We start from the raw sequence: 21,447 nt of genomic DNA on the forward strand, positions 1-21,447 counted from the left end.
GATCAAGGAGCAGCTGATAGATTTCTGCTCAAGGAACAGAGCAGCAGCTGCCAAGGAAGGGAGAAAATGCTGAGATAGATGGACGGAGAGTCTGACCTCATGCAACACAGCTACTCAGAGAGACCAAGGAAATATAGAGATAATATTGAATAAAATGGTTTGCAATCCCATACAGAAATCAAAAATGCTAGGGAGTTTGGGGGCTACAACTCCAGAAAACCTAAAACCAGCATTCTGGAAACTGCAGTCTGAAAAGGTAACTTTTTCAAGCTCTGGGCAGTCTTTATTAGCAGTTCTAGTACACAGAGCCCTTGATATCTGCTGGGGTTTGGTTCTAGGATCCCCTGTAGATATCAAAATCCATGGATGCTTATGTTCCATTAAACACAATGGCATAGTGAAATATATCATATTGCATCACATTTATTTGTATCTCGTTCTTTTCCCAGTGCCTCACAACATTAAAAGGGCCATACAATGATGTGCTTTATACAAAATGGGAAAATCAAAGTTTGCTTTGTGCAATTTAAATATATATATATTTAATATTTTTCAAGCCGTGGATGGTTGACGGTATGGTACTAAACTGGGTTCCCGTGAGGGTTGTAGCTATGGGGGGGGGGGCAAAATGAGGGCATTGCCCTTCCAAATAACAACTCTGCCCCCCCTCCCCAAAATTTTCCTTCTAATTCCAAATTTCTAGCATTCTAGAGCGAGATACTGAAAACATTTCACACCTAGGACTCTTAGGTTTGCGTGTTCTTCTTATTCCCTTGGTTGCTTAGCCTGCTCCTTTTCTTTGGATGCTTAATCTATATATTTTTTAAAAATTGTTGTTGTGTACTTCAAGTAGTTTTGACTTATAGTGACTCTAAGGCGAACCTATCGTGGAGTTTTCTTGGCAAGTTTTGTTCAGAGGTGGTTTGCCATTGCCATCCCTGGAGGCTGAGAAAGAGTGACTTGCCCAAAGTCACCCAGTGGGTTTCATGGCTGAGCGAGCAATTGAACCCTGGTCTCCAAAGTCTTAGTCTAGCCCTCAAACCATTATGCCACGCTGTCTTATTTTATGCTGAAAGTTATTAGTGAAGTGCTAGAAATCAGTATCCAAGAGGTCACACTGCTTGCTGCAGAACACATTGGGGCTGACAGAGAGAGAGCTCTGCTATCCACTTTTTTGTTCTTTTCCATTTTAAAAATGGGCCAATGTATATATATTTTTGTAAGCTAAGAAGGTTCATGGACTGGAGAACTGTGGTTTGAGTACTGAACTAGGACTCAGAAGACCAGGGTCCAAATTCCCACTCGGCCATGGAACGCACTGAGTGATCCTGGGCAAGTCACACTCTCTCAGCCGCAGAGGATGGCAATGGCAACCCCCTCAGAAGAAATTTGTCAAGAAAACCCTGGGATAGGTTTCTTAGCATCACCATAAGTCAGCAAACAACTTGAAGGCACACAGCACCAGCAAGAAGGCTCTCAGACTACAGCAGGATATTTATCTGAAGAAATATGTATATATTTCATATTGTATGTAAGCAGCACAGAGTGAAAAGCAAGACGCCAGTTCAGACCTAACCACCAAGTTAGTTCTTGGAGGAGCCGGGATCTGAATGCAGTCCAAAACCCAGTCTGCATACTAAACCACCCTGCCCTTCCTTTTAAGTAAATATTGTCTGTTCTGAAGAGAGAGACTTCTGAAAGCAGCACATGCCGTAGCAGCTTGCTAGGACATCCAGCCGGAAGGTTATGCCTTGAAGCAGTACAAAATAATGACACTTTCTCTGGACTACTTTAGAAAGAACTAAAACTATGCTCCTTCTGCAGGTATAATTGGAATTAAATGTTTGTTTTTTACAGTGAGCCCTTGGCATCAGCTGGGATTTGGTTCCAGGGCCTGCCGTGGATTTTGGCATCCATGGATGCTCAAGTCCCATTATATACAGTGGGGTAGTAAAATGGCATCCCTTCCATAAAATAGCAAAATCAAGGTTTGGTTTTTGGAATGTATACATTTTTGGAATATTTTCAAGCCATGGACGGTTGAATCCATGGATAAGGAGGGCCGACTGTAAATCTTACCAAGATTTGCCTTAGGGTTGCCATAAATTGGAAATGAGTTGAAGACACACAACCACAACCATTGCATCATCATAAATGAGAGATTTGTGAGGGAGATTTTGAAGGATGGCTCTTTCAACTTGCCATGACTAAATTTCCTAGCTATGCAGGTGCTGATAGACACGTCTTACACTGAGGCATGTGATTCAAAAGAAAGTTGTTGCAGGTAAGAATGAGTGGTGCTAAGTAAGGATAATCTTCATAGGAAATCCACTAGAAGGTCTGTTTAGAAATCCCATCAGTGCCTGAGTGCCACTGTTAAGAAGAAGTGACAACAGGTGTTACGAGTGTGGCATTATTATAAAACCAGTGTTGTATATTCAAGAGTTCAGCCTTATATAGGAAATTCATTGTGTCTTTAATACACAATGCAAAGTTTCTAAGAGATTTGTGCAAGTATAGATTGAGCAATTGAAAGAATTTCAGTAACTCTGTTGTGACTTGAGATACTGTATTTGTACGTAGTGACTGTACTTTATTCTTATTAAAATGCTTATTGTTGTTGCTGCTGTGCACCTTCAAATGGTTTATTACCTATGACAACACTAAGGCAAACCTATAATGGGGTTTTCTAGGCAAGAATTGTTCGGAGGTGGGATTGTCTTTGCCATCCTTTGGGGATGAGAGAGTTTGACTTACCCAAGCCCTGACCAATGCAAAGGGCTGCTAGTTGACATATGAAAAAGAGAGACAGAGATAGACAGTTTTAAGAGAGAGACTCCAAAGCTTCACCAGGGATTAAGGAAACCAAGTCTTAACAGCAAGTAATGTGAGATAACCACACACACCCCTCCATTTCCTCTACCAACACATGATGTTTTTCCAGATATTTTTGCTGCGGCTCAACCAAGAAGGAAAAGCTGAACTGAGTGTACCATTGGTGGCAAGTGTAGGATCAAGTCAGCAAACCACCTGCATGCAACACATTGCCAAGAGTGACAATCGAAGGCACAATCCTGGGAAACCTCATCCAGCACAAGCTGCAAAGGAAAAAATACAACACCACAAGCAAAGATTTGCAGAGCTCTTGTTCTGGTTTCCACCAGACTGCCCACAAAGCAAGATTGGCTAGCTTAGATCAGGTTGGTTTAAACCAACGGTTCCCAAACTCTGGACACATAGATGTTTTCACTTTGTGTCACAGAATTCCTTAGTGTTGGCCAAGATGGCTGGGCTTCTTGGAGATGAAGACCAAAAGACCTGGAGGACCAACGTTTGGAAATCGTTGGGTTAAACCAGGGGTCCCCAAACCTCAGTCCTCCAGCTGTTTTAGATTTCAAGCCTCAGAATTGCCAGATCTCAGAAATCCAGTTGGCCAAGTTGGCAAGGGCTTCATGGAATTGAAGACTGAAACACATGGAGGTCTGAAATTTGGGAACCACTGGTTTAAAACATTGGTTGAAACCAAATTATTTTAAAAAGACCAAAACACTCCTGAGTTTTAAATTGATTTTTTAAAAAGCCTGGCTATTGTTGCTATTTTCCAACTTTCATACTGGGACAACAGTGACTGTTTGAAGCTAAATATTTTAATAATTTATTGTTGTTGCTGTGTGCCTATTTTCCGGTTTATAGCAACAGACCCTAAGGTAAACCTAAGACACCAAAGGTACAACTTTATGCACAAACATATGCACATGTGAATCCATGCACACACATAACCCATATACACCGTGCATGTCCATGTGCTGTGTCATTGTTGTTGTTGTGTGCCTTCAAGTCGATTCCAACTTACTGTGACACTAAGGCAAATCTATTATGGGTTTTCTTGGCAAGTTTCTTCAGAGCAGGTTTGCCATTGTCATCCTCTGAGGCTGAGAGAGAATGACTTGTCCAAGGCCACCCAGTAGGTTTCCATGGCCAAGCCAGTATTCGAAACCTGGGCCTGTTACAGACAGCCAAAATAAAGCTGCTTTGAGTCACAGTGGAGGTATGGTGTTTCAATGATGCATGCGTCCTAAGAGTCCAGAAGTCGCACCAAAGCCACACTCCATCCCTAAGGACTGGAGCGTGGCTTTGGTGTGGCTTCTGGACTCTTAGGACGCATGCATCATTGAAACACCATACCTCCACTGTGACTCGAGGCAGCTTTATTTTGGCTGTCTGTAACAGGCAATAGTCTCTAGAGTCATAGTTCAACGCTCAAATCAATACACAATGCGGTTGTTCACTGTTAGACCAGTATCAGTTGTCTCCCCATATCCAAAAAGGAAAAAAAGGTTGAAGGTTAGCTAAAAAATGAAACTGAGAGAGGGATTAAAAATTGTCCTTTATCTGCTCTGCAGTTGCCCATCCCTACTTTAAACTAAGGCTTACATTCAGTCCCAGGTGTTGTTTTCCAATGGAACTTTTCAATAAAAGTCCCAAAATACTCCAGAATAAAATTTTCAGGGACTTTGGTAATTGGCTTGTTAATTATGCATGGAGACATCTGCTGAAAAACATACAGCACATGTGCACAGATTTCCTCTGGCAGGTACATTAAAAATGCAAACGACAATTATGTTCATTTTGCTTTATTTGGGGAATCATGGACGATGGCAAAAAAATATGTACTTAATATGTACCAATGAAACCTCATCATAGGATCGCCATAAATTGGAAACGACTTGACGTCACACAAAAGCAAAATAATAATAATAAGATTTCTTGCATGGCAGAATGGGCTTGGACTGGATGGCCCTTGTGGTCTCTTCCATCTCTATGATTCTATTATTATTATTATTATTATTATTATTATTATTATTATTTCTTACTTGCATAGATCATGGTGGGGAACAACAACGGACCAAGAAATATACAACTAAGAATTTTGTTTATCTGGCCAGTTTGCTGGCCTTGCATTGGAGATAATGTTGTTTTTTCAACCTGCTCCTAATTTCAAAGCTGGGTTTTTTGAAGTGAGTTGTAGGTTGACTCAAAGGCCAATGGGCCCCATTCCAACTCTATGATTTTGTACTCTATTAATCATTCATGCCATATTTTTTATTGTAGTAATGACTACTCTTTAAGAGCAGAGCCAGTAAAATAAAACAGCAATAAGAGATGTCAGGAACCCTCGTAAACTGTGTGGCTGCTGTCACGGCTTGCAGAGACGTGGTCAGTGGCTATCCAACCCAGACGAAAGCGACTCATTCAAAATAATCCAATTACTTTCTCTCCGAATTGACTTATTCAACACGCAACGGCAAGAGAGTGCAGCCACCTCTCTTGCCATTGTGTGTTGAATAAAAAGATTTATGTACAGTGCTGTGTAAATTTACAGCGCTATATAAATAAAGCTTAATAATATAATAATAATAATTTGTGAAGATTGTGAGCTTTTGCAAGGCACTGTTCTATTTTAAGCAAACCTGATACTACAGTGCCACATGCTTGGCTGCTCCATTACATGGTTTTCCCTGGTTTTTACTCCTTCTGCCAGGCGAGTTGGTTTTTTATAAACAGAGGACACTCAACATTTGCTAACAAACCATGAAAAAATCATTTTTTTCTTTGTTTGGGTTTTTGTTAAAATAATAATTGAAACCAGAACCTACTGGGGTTTCTTATATTGCCAGCAGACTATTGCATGTGTCACATTCTTTAGAAGTATAATTAACAAGAAGATTCAGACCGTATAATGAAAAACTTCATCTCATATTAGGATTTCCAAACGTCCCTTATTAAAAGGGATGCCCACTATTTGAGGGCTGGAAAGCTTTTCTTGTTATATAGACAACAGGCAATGACAACAAAAATCCACTGTGTGATCTTTGGCAAGCTACACACTCTCAGTTTCAGAGGATGGCAATGGCAAACCGCCTTTGAAGAAACATGCCAAGAAAACTCCTTGCCTTAGGGTTGCCATAAGTCAGAAATGACTTGAAGGCTCACAACAACAACAACAACATTGTGAACAGCTCTTCCCGGATTGTCAAGCTGCTTCTTATGAATTTTGACTGTCTTCAAAGGACATTTTTAAAATCGGGCAGTACTATCTCATATTCGCACGCCCATTCAATACCTTTTCATTCCAAAGAAGGGCAATGCAACTGTGGAAAGGTGAGCAACGCAAGAGGAATGCAACCAAAAAGAGGACACACAGAATCACGAGTTCTGTGGGAGGAAAGGGTGTTAACCCTCTTGTGTAAACAGGTTCTTGGTAAAACTAGGAAATCTAGTGCATGCTGTGTAATTAAGAAGGAACACAAACACACAGAAGCGGATCTGCCCTCTGAAAGGCCTAACTCATTCCATTCTTCTCCATTAGCACATCTCCATAAACCAGAGACTGAGAAGCAGTCAATTCAAAGCAAGGACGACAACCCGCATTTTGTGTGACACGCCAATCCAATCTCACAAGTTCCATTATCCCCAGCCAGCTTGGACAACTTGCTGGGTTGCTTATTACTTAAGATGATACAGCAGACTCTTGGTATCAGCTGGAGTTTCGTTGCAGGACCCCCCCCCCCATAGATACTACAGTCTGTGAATGCTCAAGTCCCATTAAATACAATGTTGTAGTAAAGTGGTGTTCCTTATATAAAATGGCAAAATTTGCTTTTGGGGATTTATATATTTTTTAAAATATTTTCAAGCCACAGATAGTTGAATCTGTGGATAAAGAATCAGTGGGTCCAGAGAGGTGACCGTACTTAGTAAGATAACATTAAGCCATAGTTCCTAGGAACAGCTCTCAACTTTCTGAGTGTTTTGGACTTGAATTTTTAATAGTCCCAGCCATCACAGCCAATGTTAAGAGAGAATCTAGAACAGTGGCTCTCAACCTTCCTAATGGTGCAACCCTCTAATACAGTTTTTCATGTTGTGGTGACCCCCCCCCCCCACCATAAAACTGCAGTGTCTTGGTTCCTAAGACCATCGAAATTATGTGTTTTCTGATGGTCTTAGGTGACCCCTGAAAAAGGGTCATTCAACCCCCAAAGGGATCACACCTCACAGCTTGAACATTGTCTCCAGTTCTGGGCACCACAATTCAAGAGGGATATTTGGAGCGCATCCAGAAGAGGGCGACCAAAATGGTGGAAGGTCTGGAAACCGCCAGGCCTTATGAGGAGCAACTCAGGGAGCTGAGCATATTTAACTGGGAGAAGAAAAAGTTAAGAGGTGATTTGATAGCCATGTTTAACTATTTGAATAGTGACATACTGAGGATGCAGCAAGCTTGTTTTCTGCTGCTCCAGAGACCAGGACACAGAGCAATGGATTAAAGCTACATGAAAAGAGATTCCACCGAGACATTAGGAAGAACTGCCTGACAGTAAGAGCTGTTTGACAGTGGAAGACGCTGCCTTGGAAAGTGGTGGAGTCTCCTTCTTTGGAGGTCTTTAAACAGAGGCTGGATGGCCATCTGTCCGGGATGCTTTGATAGTGTATTCCTGCATGACAGGGGATTGGACTGGGTGACCCTTGGGGTCTCTTCCAACTCTATGATTCTATCATTCCATTATTCCATCTTTACTAACAACAACATGCAAAGAAACTTAAGAGTGCAAGAGCTGATGGTGCTCACTGGAGGCTGGACGGTCATCTGTCGGCAGTGCTTTGATTGAATTTTGATTGAATTCTGGATTAGCAAGGGAGAAAACCCTGCCGGGTTTTCGGTGAAGGACCAGCCCAGGTTAGGTGGGCGGGGGGGGGGGGGTGTTGCCTTGGTACATAAGAACACCTTGTCTCTCACCAGGAACCACATCCGTCAAACTTCCTTTATCGAGTGTATTTACCTGACCCTAAAGGCTAGGGACAGTCTGGGGATTCTGTTGGTGTATCGGCCACCCCGTGTGCTAACGGACTCCCTTAACGAGCTGACACAGCTGGTTAATAATAATAAATAAAAATTTTATTTATATACCGCCCTTCTTAAAACCAGGGCGGTGTACAGCAGAAACACAGCAATACAATAATACAATTATACAAAATAATTAACACAGTGCCATAAAAATAATAAAATTCATGCCGGCAAAACAACGCTGTCCAAGGGGGGGGGGAGTATTCTGGGGAAGGTCAGGGGTAAGCCTGTTCAAATAGAAAGGTTTTTAATCCCTTCTTAAATTGGGCTAGGGAGGTGGCTGAGCGGAGCTCAAAGGGCAGCGAGTTCCAGAGGGTGGGGGCCGAGATGGAAAAGGCCCTCCTAGAGGTGGAAATGTATTTCCCCTCTGGAACTCTTAACAGTTGCTGCCCTGAAGATCTGCGGAGCTGATGCTGGAAACGCCCAGGCTATTAGTCCTGGGCGACTTCAACATCCCCTTCGCGGCCAACTATGTTCCATCCGGTGTGGCTCGGGAATTCATGGATACCATGGCGGCCATGGGCCCGTCCCAGCTGATTTCGGGTCCAACGCATTTTGCGGGTAATACACTGGATTTGGTTTTTTGCACGGATGCGGAAAATCCGTGGGCGGAAATAACTAATATTTCCCCCCTGTCATGGACGGATCACTTCCTCGTGGAGGCAAAAATCAAGGCTTCTACCCAGATCCCCCCTAGGGGTGGTGGACCTATTAGGATGGTCCACCCTCGAAGGCTGATGGAACCCAAGAGGTTCCAGGAAGCCTTAGAGGGGCACATGGTTGGAAATGACGGCGACTCTGTTGATGCCCTGACTGGTATTTGGAATACCGGTCTCTCTAGGGCTATACACAGCATCGCTCCCAAGCGCCCTCTCAGGCCCGCTTCCAAACGTAAGCCCTGGTATACGGAAGATCTCCAGGCAAGGAAGCGGGTCCTGCGACGGCTAGAGCACCACTGGCGGAAACACCTACACTTAGTCGACAAGGCTCTCCTAGACCGCCTTTTGGAGGACTATGGAGAGGCGATATGAGCAGCTAAGAACTCGTTCTATGATGCTCGTGTCGCGTCCGCGGAGTCGCGTCCAGCAGAGTTGTTCAGGGTAGTCAGGGAGCTAACTCAGCTCCCTCCTGCCCCGAACCAGATCCTTGAACCTTCTAAGGCCTGCTGTGACCAATTTAACAACTTCTTCGCGGATAAAACCTCTCGGATAAGCGAAGGTCTTAACGCCGGCATTAGAGCAGAACCTAGGGTAGAGGCATCCAGAGCCTCTGTGGACTCCATTAAACTGGATGAGTTTGAGTTGGTTAGTACCGATGATGTGGACAAGATCCTTGGAAGCGTTCGGAAGACAACCTGCTCCCTCGATCCCTGTCCCTCATGGCTAGCGGCTCAGGGGGGACCGGTGGTAACTTCGATGTTACACCGGATTATAAATACATCCTTGAGGGATGGGCAATTTCCATCCAGCTTGAAATTGGCCACCGTAAAACCGCTGCTAAAAAAGCCCTCCCTCGACCCCCTGATGCATAATAATTATCGGCCAGTTTCGCTATTGCCATTTTTGGGGAAGGTGATCGAGAGGGCGGTTGCAATCCAGCTTCGATCGATCTTGGATGAAACGGATTATCTGGACCCATTTCAAACTGGCTTTCGGGCGGGTTACGGGGTTGAGACGGCCATGGTCGCCTTGGTCGATGATCTCCGTCTGGGCATCGACAGGGGAAGCGTGTCCCTGTTGGTGCTCTTGGACATCTCAGCGGCTTTCGATACCATAGACCATGGTATCCTTCTGGAGCGCCTGGTAGAGGTGGGAATCGGGGGCACTGCGCTCCAGTGGTTCCGGTCCTACCTCTCTGGGAGGTTCCAGATGGTGCAGCTGGGAGACGTGTGCTCCGATAAGAGGGCCCTTACATCTGGGGTCCCTCAAGGAGCCATTCTGTCTCCCATGCTTTTTAACATTTACATGAAACCGCTGGGAGAGATCATCCGGAGACATGGGGCGCGGGGTTATCAGTACGCTGATGACACCCAAATAATCTTCTCTATGTCTCCGACTGATGCAGTGACTGAGGATGGCGTCTCTCCTCTCGTGGCCTGTCTGGAGTCAGTAATGGGCTGGATGAGGGAAAACCGACTCAGTCTGAATCCAGAGAAAACGGAGGTGCTCATGATAGGTTCTCCTGGCCCGGGGATGGCGGTGGTTCCACCTGTCCTGAACGGGATCACGCTTCCCGTAAAGGACTTGGTACGCAGTCTGGGGGTGCTTCTTGACTCGTCGCTCCACCTTACATCTCAGGTGGATGTGATGGTCAGAAGCACCTGTTATCAGCTTCGGCTGATTCGCCAGCTGCGTCCCTACCTGGGCCAGAAGGACCTTGAAACGGTGGTACATGCTCTGGTAACCTCTCGATTGGATTTCTGCAATGCGCTCTACATGGGGCAACCCTTGTACCATACCCGGAAGTTACAATTGGTACAGAACATGGCAGCCAGACTGGTCACTGGCATGCCCAGGGCCAGTCATATAACACCCGTACTTAAAGATCTGCACTGGCTGCCTATTCGCCTCCGGGCGCAATACAAGGTGTTGGTTATAACCTATAAAGCCCTACATGGCTTGGGCCCAGGATACCTTGAGGACCGCCTCTCCCCATACAATCCGCCCTGCACACTCAGAACATCTGGGCAGCAGCTACTGAGGGTCCCTGGGGCAAGACTATCCTCTACATCGAAGAGGACGTTTACCATCGCGGCCCCGACCCTCTGGAACACGCTGCCCATAGAGCTCCGCTCAGTCACCTCCCTGGCCCAGTTCAGGAAGGAACTAAAAACCTTCCTGTTCAAGTCAGCATTCCCTGATATAAGTCCTAGTTAGTCTCCCCCCCTCTGACAGCAGTGGCAAGCTGGCCAGAATGTATTTTAATTGTAGATTTTAATGTATTTTATTGTATTTTGTGTATCTGTTTATTATGCTGTACACCGCCCTGATTGTAAGAAGGGCGTTATAAAAATAAAACTTTTATTTATTTATTTATTATTAGTAGTAGAACTACAGCCAACTTGGACCTTTGACCATTCTGGAAAAGAAAACATTCTCGTTTACTAAAACTGAGGCTGTACCTTAAGAATACGAAAGGAAGAGTTAAAACGCCAGAGGTAAAAAAAAAAAGCCCTGAATGACAGGGTAGCCCAGTGCAAAGATTACTAAGCGGTCTTCGCCAGATAAGAGTATTGTTAGAGAGAACAATGGCATGCCTTCGACATTCCTCCAAAATGCCGTACAAGCTTTGGTACAAGCGACATTTCAAACACAGAAAGAGGACTGATCCAGGATTCTCCCTGCCTGCCTGAAATGCATTTCACCCCAAAATCTACCAGTTTAAAGACATTATCAAGCTCCAGCTACAACTCACACACACAGACATGCACACACTTTAGCTATGAAACAGAGCTACGTTTTGCTATCACACGCTACATGACTTTTAACGGAAGTTTTAGCAGTAAAGTTATGCGCTTTACTGTGAAATGCTTTGTGGTTGCTGCGTGACTTCAAGTCGTTTCCAACTTACGGCACCCCAAGGCAAACTTATCACAGGGTTTTCATGGCAAATTTCTTTAGGGGGTATCATTGCCGTCCTCTGAGGCTGAGAGTGTGTGACTTGCCCAAGGCCACAAGTGGGTTTCCAAGGCAGAGCTGGGAATCAAACTCTGGTCTTCAGAGTCATAGTCCAATGTTCAAACCACTATGCCACATTGGGACATAGCAGATACAGTGTTAAAATTCATAACATACCAAAATTTTAAGTACAATTAAACTACCAATAGTGTTAAAATAAAAGCTCTTTGCACCTGACACCTAAGTCATGGAGGTTTTAAGTTGTCAGTTCAATACAGACGGAATTTATTCTTCTTAAATGTATTTTACTTATTTTCTTTATATCCCGTCTTTCTCCCCGGCTGGGACCCAAGGCTACTCAAGTCAAATGTGAGTAAAGGAGGCAGCTAAAACTGAAAATAATCAGACTGCCTTCTCCTTTTTGCTGGAGCAAGAGCTTCAGAGAGAGATATGAAGCTCTGAAATTTTTTTCTGAGCTTAAACTTAATCCTTTCTCAATGAATGTACAACTTTTACAAGCTTGATCCGCTCATGCAAAATGCAAAGTCTTCAGGAGAGGTATCTTCTCCCCAAGCCGTCAAGCGTAAACGTGAAAAAGGTACTTCATCAATAAGTAATAAAGGAAAAAGATGTGTATGCAATTTCTCCAGGCTCAGAATAGAAACCTGCCTGTTCACCCCAATCCTCATGCTTTGCCACACCAAATAAATTAAAATGGCAATTAAAGGATGTTGCTTCAGAGGTTTCATGCCCAACATTTTTAGCAAAGCCAATGGTTAGAATAAATGCACTAACAATGTAGTTAGAATAATTAAAGGTTAGAATAAATGCACAAACACACTTTGGAAGTTTTAACTTTCTTGATATCCTTATATTACAGAATATTGTAATTCATTTGACATTCACCTTAAATTACAAAAAAATAACGATGAGCAGAGAGCCAGTGGTTTGAGTTTTGGACTGCAACTCTAAAGATTAGGGTTCGATTCCTGGCTTGGCCGTGCAACCCTCTGGGTTACGCTGGGCAAGTCACACTCTCTTAGCCTCAAGGGAAGACAATGGCAAACCTTCTCCAAACAACTCTTGCAAAGAAAACCCCAGGATAGGTTCCCTTTAGGTTTGCCATAAGTCGAAAGTGACTGAAGATACCCAAAAACGTCAACAAGCAATCATACAATAACTTTGTAAAATGAGCGAATATCAGTTTGGAAACTTTACTTTTGGGACATGAGCTTTCCAAATCCCTCAACCAGCATAGGTCTCTTCATGTTTTTTAATATATTGAATTTACAGGCTGACATGTTAGTAAATCTGTTGAATTTATATCCTGCCTTTCTCCCAAATGGGAGCCATGTTGGCCAGGGACATCTAGGAATTGCTGTCCTAAAAAGTAGTTTTCCCAAACTCTGGCAAAGATTATTTCCCTGCAACTGGCATACTGAAGGCAGCTTGCACCAAGAGAGCTCCTGATTAAAGTACTGTAAGATAAGCACAGGGGGCTTTCTAGGGGTGCATATGCACTGAGACCAGGGTTCGAATCCCAGCTCAACCATGGAAATCCACTGGGTGATTTGGGCAAGACACACACTCTCCAGCTCAGAGGATGGCAATGGCAAACCCCCTCTGAAAAAACTTGCCAAGAAAATAATGTCAGGAATAAACTCTTCTAGAACATGGCCACATAACCTGAAAAACTCACAAAAAAGCTATGGATGCCGGCCACAAAAGCCTTTGACTTCACATTGCCAGGAAAACCTCAGGAGAGGGTTGCCTGAAATTGGAAATGACTTGAAGGCACACTACAACACACATCCAGAAAATGCTGCACAACAGCACTGAATGTTCAAACTAACCTCAGCTTGTTAAAACACATTGGGGCAACTACCATTTATAAGACGTTTTGCAATGTGAAAGACACCTGTAATCTCTGCCCTTCCTCCTCCAGTCAAACTGTCTCAAACAGGACACACCTCGGTTGTAACATTGTGAGAGTATCTCCCTTTACAGCTCCATGCGCCTCCTTTTACTTCATTGCACGGTGACAACTGTGGAAAGCTACGCCAGCAAAAACGTGACTTGCAGCCACGGCACCTTGCTTGGTTTTCATATTTCCCCCTTACGGACAAAAACGCACACGTTTCCTAAGTGCAATTGAAGCGGGATGTGATACAGTCATTAGGTTTGGATTGAACTGGAACAGTGTAGTGCTTACCTGCATTTGTGTGTGTTTTTTCCTGTGAAGTTTTGCAGGAAGTATTGTGTAGTGGTTTGTGTGTTGGATTATGACTCTGGAGATCAGAGTTCGAACCCTAACTCAGCCAAGAAACCCACTGGATGACCTCGGGTGACTCACACTCTCTCAGCCTCAGAAGACGGAAACGACAAACCCACCTCTGAACAAATCTTGTCAAGAAAACCCCATGATAGGTGCGCCTTAAGGTTGCCAAAAGTCGGAAATAACTTGAAGGCACACAATGAACAACAGCCATTAAAAGTATTGGGGGAAAGGTGTAAAAGGGAAAGCTTGTTTAAAAGGAGGAAAACACACAGCAAAGAAAAAGGATAACATTATAAGGGGTACAAAAAAAAATACCCCAACCTCTCATCATTCACATATGCAAGGGACACTCAAGACATACTGGCTCAGGGTGTATCCACACTGCAGAAATAAAGCGGTTTGGCACCACTTTAACTGCCATGGCTCAATTCTACGACATTTCTGGGATTTGTAGTTCTGTGACATTTCGCCTTCCCTGTCAGAGTACTCTGGTGCCTTCAAGAACTACAGATCATAGAAGTCTACAGCATTGAGCCGTGGAAGTTAAGGTGGTGTCAAGCAACTTTATTTTTGCATCTGAGAAAGTAGGCTCAAGTCTTTGAAAGCTTGTGATTTGTTGTCGATTTTGGCGACTGGCAACCATAAGGCAAAGGGTCTTCTTGGGAAATTTCTTGCAAAAGGGTTTGTCCTTGCCATCCTCTGGGGCTGAGAGTGTGTGACTCGTCCAAGTTCATGCTGTCAGCTTCTTTCTTTCAGCTAGTCTCAAAGGTGTGACAAGATCCCTTTGCATACATTTATTTTTTCAATGTGACACCATCCTCAGTTTGTCCTCCAAAGAGAGCCAGAAATCTTGTGGCAACTTAAAACCTGATACAATATATTTTATCCAGCATATGCTTTTGTGGACTCCAGCCTACTTCATGAAATGCACCCATCACACAGTCCAACAGATGAAATGGGCTACATCCCTCGGAAACTTTTGCTGGTTAAACCTTCTCAGTTTTTAAGGTGTCACAAAACCAGGGGAGGAACAGGTGTTGCGAGACTGAACCCATTGGGTGACCTTGGGCAAGTCACACTCTCTCAGCCTCCGGGGAAGGCAATGCCAAATCCCCTCCGGACAAATCTTGCCGAGAAAACCCTGTGATAGGGTTGCCGTAAAATTAGAAACAGCTTGAAGGCAGACGACAACAACAAACCTCTTTATGCCCCTTTACTTACGTCTTCCCTCTTCTCTCTGCATTGCCCTAATGATTTTCTTTTAGGGTCAGATTGAAGATAGAATACAGGGGCTTCCCTTTCTGTCCCATTCCAGCCCACTTCTTTTGGGGCAGATATTGCCATCTTCTTTCTTTTCACCACCTTTTTTTTGAGGGACCTCCTTCAACCCCCAATTCTAGGTCTCCCAATGTGTCTATGGTCAACACCAGCTGGAAGCTGACCATCGACTCACGCTGGAGGCCCAGAGAAGCTAATGCTCTAGGGATTTCTAGGTCCTCCAGCGCAAACTCTATGGTCAATGTCGGCTGAAAGTTGACCACAGAATCATGCTGCAGAACCTAGAAATGCCCCCCAGAAACCAAGCAATGATTTTATTCCCCCCAAAAAGCAATGCTTTTAGCCCTCCCCAAAACAAGCAAGGATTGACACCTCCCCCAAAACCAAGCAAGGATCGCAAACCCTCCAAAAACAAGCAATGATTTAAACCCCAAAACCAAAGACTACAACCCTCCCCACAAAAAGCCAAGTATTTTACCCCCCAATGAATCATTGCAACCCCCCAAAAAAACCAAGCGATGATTTCAACCTCCCAAAAATAATGAATGATTGCAACCCCTCAAAATAGGACCAATGGTTTCAGCCCCCAAAACAACCAGTGATTGCAAGCCCTCAAAACAAGCAATTATTTAAATCCCCCCAAAAAAACAAGGAATCATTGCAACCCCCAAAAACAACCAATGATTTTAACCTCAAAACAATGACTGCAAAGCCCCCCAAAACCAAGCAATTATTTTAACCTCCCCCCCAAAAAAACAAGCCATTATTTTAATCCCCTAAAACAAGGAGAGATTGTAACCCCTTCAAAATAATTATTTTACCCCCCACCCCCCCAAAAAACAAGGAATCATTGCAATCCCCACTAAAATCAAGCAATGATTTCAACTCCCCCAAAAGCAAGCAATTTTAACCCCCAAAAAACAAGAAATTGTTTTATCCCCCCAAAAAAGCATGCAATTACTTTAATCCCCCCAAAACAAGGAATGAGTTTAGCCCCCCTAAAAAACAAGGCATCATCGCAACCCCACCAAAAAAAAACAACCAATGATTTTTAACCCCCCAAAAAACAAGCAGTGATTTTAAACCCCCAAAACAACCAATGATTTCAAAGCCCTCCAAACAAGCAATGATTCACCCCCCAAAACACAAGCCATTATTTTATTCCCCCCAAAACAATCATTGCAACCCCCCAAAACAAGCCAAGATTGCAACCCCCCCCCCATAACAAGGAATCATTGCAACCTCCCTCCCCCCCCCCCAAACCAAGCCATGATTCCAATGCCTGCAAGAGCAGTGCTGGGCTCACCTCTCCTATTCTTGGGCCGGACGCGGACAGCCACCTTCACTTTGGAGTCTCCCATCGCGCAGCCTGCACTCACTCTCCCAAGGCTTCCGTCTCCGCGGCAGAAGCAGCAGCAGAGCAGAGACCAGCCGGCGGGGGAGGAGCCGCGAGGGGCGGGCCACGCCCACCAGGACTACCACTCCCGGCACGCCCCGCGGCGCGAAGCAGAGAAGGCTTTTCCTTTAAGACCCTTCCCGGCCACCGTAGGCCTTTGGCTGCTGGGAAATGTAGTCTTTATGTCTGAAAGGGAAATAATTGTTTAATGTTTAATGCCATACTGGGACTGCTGGGAGTTGTAGTCGGAAGGAGAGATTATATCTATATTATAGATTTTAGACAGCTTTAGCTGTCATGGAGCCATCAGAGGGAATCCTGGGATTTGTAGTTTGCTGGGGCACCAGGGGTGAATACCTCACAAAACCACAAATCCCAGAATTCTTTAGCACTGAGACAGGACAGTTAAAGCAGTCTCAAACCGGATTATTATTTCTGCAGTGTGTTTTGGACCCTATACTACAGAATTAACTTTCATGGCATCATGCTGTGGAATCCTGGGATTTGTAGTTTGCTGTGGCACCAGGCGAAATGTCTCACAGAACTACAAATCCCAGAATCCCCTAGCACTGAGCCAGAACTGTTCTTGTTTATTTCTGCAGTGTGTTTTGAATCAGAGAGGGCTAAATGTCTCACAGAACTACAAATCCCAGAATTCCCTAGCACTGAGGCAGGGCAGTTAAATCAGTCTCAAACTGGATTATTATTTCTGCAGTGTGTTTTGGACACTATACTGTACTACAGAATTAAAGCAGTTTGAGACCACTTTAACTGACAGGGCTCCATGCTATGGAATCCTGGGATTTGGCACCAGGGCTCTGTGACAGAGAAGGCTAAATGTCTCACAGAACTACATATCCCAGACTCCCCTAGTACTGACCCAGGGCAGTCAAAGCAGTCTCAAACTGGGTTATTTCTGCCGTGTGTTTTGGACCTAATTAAAGTGGTTTGAGGCCGCTTTAATTGACACAGTTACATGCTATGGAATCCTGGGACTTGTAGTTTGCTGTGGCACCAGAGCTCTCTGACAGGGAAGGCTAAATGTCTCACAGAACTACAGGTCCCAGGATTCCATAGCATGGAGTTCAAGCAGCTATGTCTTTTTTGGGCCAATAACCAATATGCACAAAATACATGTCACAAGCTTTCAAGGCTCTGCCAGCTTCTTCATCAGGCAATATAGGTGTTAAGAATTGTACAGGAGAAGAAATATAACCCCCAAACGCGAGTCCCGACTCTGGGAAAAGAGTGGGATACAAATAAATATAATAGTAATAATAATAATAATAATAATTTAACACGTTGCAAGCTTCCAAAGCTCCACTCAAAAGATTTTGGGGGAATATTTTTTTCTCCAGTCCAATATGACTTTAAATATCTTTGCCTGATGAAGAAGCTAGTGGAGCTTTGAAAGTTTGCAACGTGTATATTGTGCATTTTGGTTGGCCAATAAAGGCATCACTGTTTTCTGGAACATCCAAGGATACCTGTGTTGGCCATATAGCAAATCCAGTAACATAAACCCACCAAAGAGTTGTACTTTTATTGGCCAACAAAAATGCACAATATATATGTTGCAAGCTTTTCAAGCTCCACTGGCTTCTTCTTCATCAGGCAAAGTGTTAAGCCTGCAAGATATATCCTTCCATACCATCTGAACTGAAAACAAAAACAGCAAAGTCGAAGGCTTTCATAGCCAGCATCCATAGTTTTTTGTGTGTTTTTTGGACCATGAGGCCATGTTCTAGAAGAGTTTATTCCTGATGTTTCCCGGCATCTGAAGATGCCAGCCACAATGCACAATATCCATGTTTTGGGGGCTATGTGGCCATGTTCTAGAAGAATGTATTCCTTACATTTCTCCAGCATCTCTGAAGATGTTGTCCGCAGATGCTGGCAAAACGTCAGGAATAACTCTTCTAGAACATCGCCACGTAGCTCGAAAAACCCACAAAAAACTATAGAAACAGCAAAATTCAGTTCTCGGACTAACATCTTCAACTTTTTTTATCCTGTACAGTTTTTAAACACCTTGCTGGATGAAGAAGAAGCCAGTGGAGCTTCAAAAGCTTGCAACATGGATACTGTGCATTTTGCTTGGTCTGATAAAAGTATCACTGTTTGGTGGATTTTGGATGTTACTGTTTGGTGGATTTTGGATGTTACTGTTGGGTGGATTTGGGATGTTACTATGCTTTTCTCTAAGGCCAGCACAGCTACTCCTGGATACGTTCATAGGAATTACATCAGCAATGTTTGCTTACTCAACACACATGCCTCTTCTTTGATTAGTCACGGCAGCGAAACCCTCTCCGCCCACCAGATACTCTTCAGCCCAGGAATGACATCTTCTCCACTCCTTGCCCAGTCACTCCCTTGGGCTCCCCAGTTTGCACCAGTTGTTGTTGTTGTTGATGTTGCTCACGCCCCGTCTGGCTTTCTCAGATGTCACCAGCCACTGCCCTGTAACCTTTTGAGATGACTTTTGCAATCCTAACCACTAGAAAACACCCTTGTTTCAAGACAGCAGGTATCACCAAAAATGAGATATTTTTTTGGACCAGGATGCTGAATGCATTGGTGTAAAAGCATTATCATTTTGTGAAGTCGAAGGCTTCCATGGCTGGCATCCATATTTTTTGTGGGTTTTTCAGGCTATGTGGCCATGTTCTCAAAGAGTTTATTCCTAGTGTTTCACCAGTATCTGTGGCTGGCATCTCCAGAGAAAGATGCTGGGGAAATGTCAGGAGTAAACTGTTCTAAAACATGGCCACATAGCCCGAAAAACCCACCAAAAGCATTATAATTTTATTTATTTCTATCCTGCCTTTTACCCAGCCCTGGGGTTCAATGGGATTTACAAAAATTAAAACTAATAATCATAATAATTTATTTCTATCCCGCCTCTCCAATAAGATCAAGGTGGCTTACATCAATAATAAAATTCATACAATATAAAAATAAATCTCACTATCCCCTCCTTCCTTGCAATGTGTCTTTTGTTCAGCATGTACTTTGAACATGTTGCAAGCTTCCGAAGTTCCGCTCAAAGAACATTAAATACTCACATCAGGGGGAAAAGAGTTTTAAAGTATTTATTTTATTTTATTTTATTTTATTTGTATCCCATTCTTTTCCCAAGACTGGGACTCAGAGTGGCTTCACAGCATTAAAAAAAAGTACAATTTAAAAAAAACATACATTGAAAAGAATTTTTAAACTTGTCCATCATCCCAGCCTGTCCTTATAGCAATTATAGCAAATTGTACTGTTTGGTTTTAATAAGGGGGTCTGATTGGGCTATTTTGTATTTTGTATTTGTTGTACACCGCCATGATTGTAGGAATGGCGGTATATAAATGGAATAAATAAATAAATAAATAAATAAATAAATAAATAATTCCCTAAATGCCTGTGTGAACAGGTAGGTCTTCACCTGCCGGCGGAAGGCCATCAAGGAGGGAGCCGTTGTGATCTCCCTGGGTAGGGAGTTCCAGAGTCTAGGGGCAGCCACTGAGAAGGCCCTCTCTTGTGTCCCCACCAACCGTGTTTCTGATGATGTTGAGACAAAGAGAAGGGCTTCCCCAGAGGATCTTAGAGTCCGGGCCGGTTCATACCAGGAGAAACGGTCTGCCAAATAGTGTGGACCTGAGCCATGTAGGGCTTTATAGGTAACAACCAGGACCTTGAATTGTGTCCGGAAACAAACTGGCAGCCAATGAAGTTGTTTCAACAGGGGCATTGTATGGTTTCTGTAATCTGCCCCTGTTAATAGCCTGGCAGCAGCTCTTTGAACCAGCTGAATTTTCTGAACACTTTTCAAAGGCAGCCCCATGTAGAGCCCATTACAGTAGTCCAAACGGGATGTAACCAAGGCATGTACCACCGTGGCCAAATCTGGCTTCTCAAGGAATGGGCGCAGCTGGTGTATAAGTTTTAAATGTGCGAAAGCACTCCTGGTCACAGCAATTATTGACTAGATTAAGAGCACATGTTTTTATTGGCCTGATTTGTTCAGAAAGGGTTTACCATGGCTGAGAGAGAGTGACTTCCCCAAGGTCACCCAGTGGCTTTCTATGGCTGAGTGCAGATTTGAACTCAAACTACTATAGCATACTAGCCCCGATATTATGTACCTTCAAGTTGGTTCTGATTTATGGCAACCCTTTCCTATGTCATTTTTTACTTACAATGATCCTAAGATGAACCTTCGGGAGCCAAAGTGTAGTGGTTTGAGCATTGGACTAGGACTCTCAAGTCCAGCATTTGATTCTCTTCTCGGCCATGAAACCCACTGGCTGACCCTCAGGCAAGTCACACTCTCTCAGCCTCAGGGGAAGACAATGGAACACCTCCGCTGAACAAATCTTGCCAAATAAACCCCTTTGAGCCTTTGGCTGATCATAAGTCGGAAATGACTTGAAGAACCTTTCATTGGGTTTTCTTGGTAAGATTTGTTCAGAGGAGGTTTGGCACTGCCTTTCTCTGAGGCTGAGAAAGTGTGCCTTGCCCAAAGTCACTAAGTGAGTTTCCATGGCTAAACAGGGATCTCAGCCTTAATCTCTCAGTGTTCTTTAGGCCGACTCTCCCTTATCTGGAATTCCAAAATCTGAAATGCTCCAAAACTGAAAGGTTTTTTCATATATGGCTGTGTTAGTGACACCTTTGCATTCCAATGGTTCAAACTTTGCTCCATGCACCAAATTATTAAGACCACCAGGCTCTGTGTATAAGGTGTACATGAAACATCAATGAATTTCGCGTTTAAACTTGGGTCCCATCTCCAAGAAATCTCATTAGGTACGTATATGAAAATACAGTCGTCCCTTCCAATTTACAGAGGATCCATTCCGGACCCCCCCCTGCAAATTGGGAAAATCGCCAATTTTGGAGCCCCATTGTAATCAATGGGGGCTTGTTCCCACACGTTGCGCAGCGCACACACCATTATGTGCCACCTGGCTTGCTG

The 21,447-nt window shown here is 43.8% G+C and overlaps 1 protein-coding gene across 2 annotated transcripts in view; it reads right to left on the reverse strand.

Moving 5' to 3' along the window:
• Positions 1-16,461, reverse strand: part of LOC149310352 (kinesin-like protein KIF13B) — a 198,115-nt gene extending 181,654 nt beyond the window's left edge. For both annotated transcript variants that reach the window (XM_089528788.1, XM_089528787.1), the window contains exon 1: positions 16,389-16,461. In XM_089528788.1, the coding sequence (XP_089384914.1) occupies positions 16,389-16,443 (55 nt within the window). In that variant the 5' untranslated portion in view covers positions 16,444-16,461. The remainder of the gene's footprint in view (positions 1-16,388) is intronic.
• Between the last annotated feature and the right edge of the window lie 4,986 nt (positions 16,462-21,447).

This window comes from Sceloporus occidentalis, unplaced genomic scaffold (assembly GCF_023333645.1).
Source record: "Sceloporus occidentalis isolate IW3139 unplaced genomic scaffold, rSceOcc1.0.p SCAF_6, whole genome shotgun sequence".
Classification (NCBI taxonomy): domain Eukaryota; kingdom Metazoa; phylum Chordata; class Lepidosauria; order Squamata; family Phrynosomatidae; genus Sceloporus; species Sceloporus occidentalis.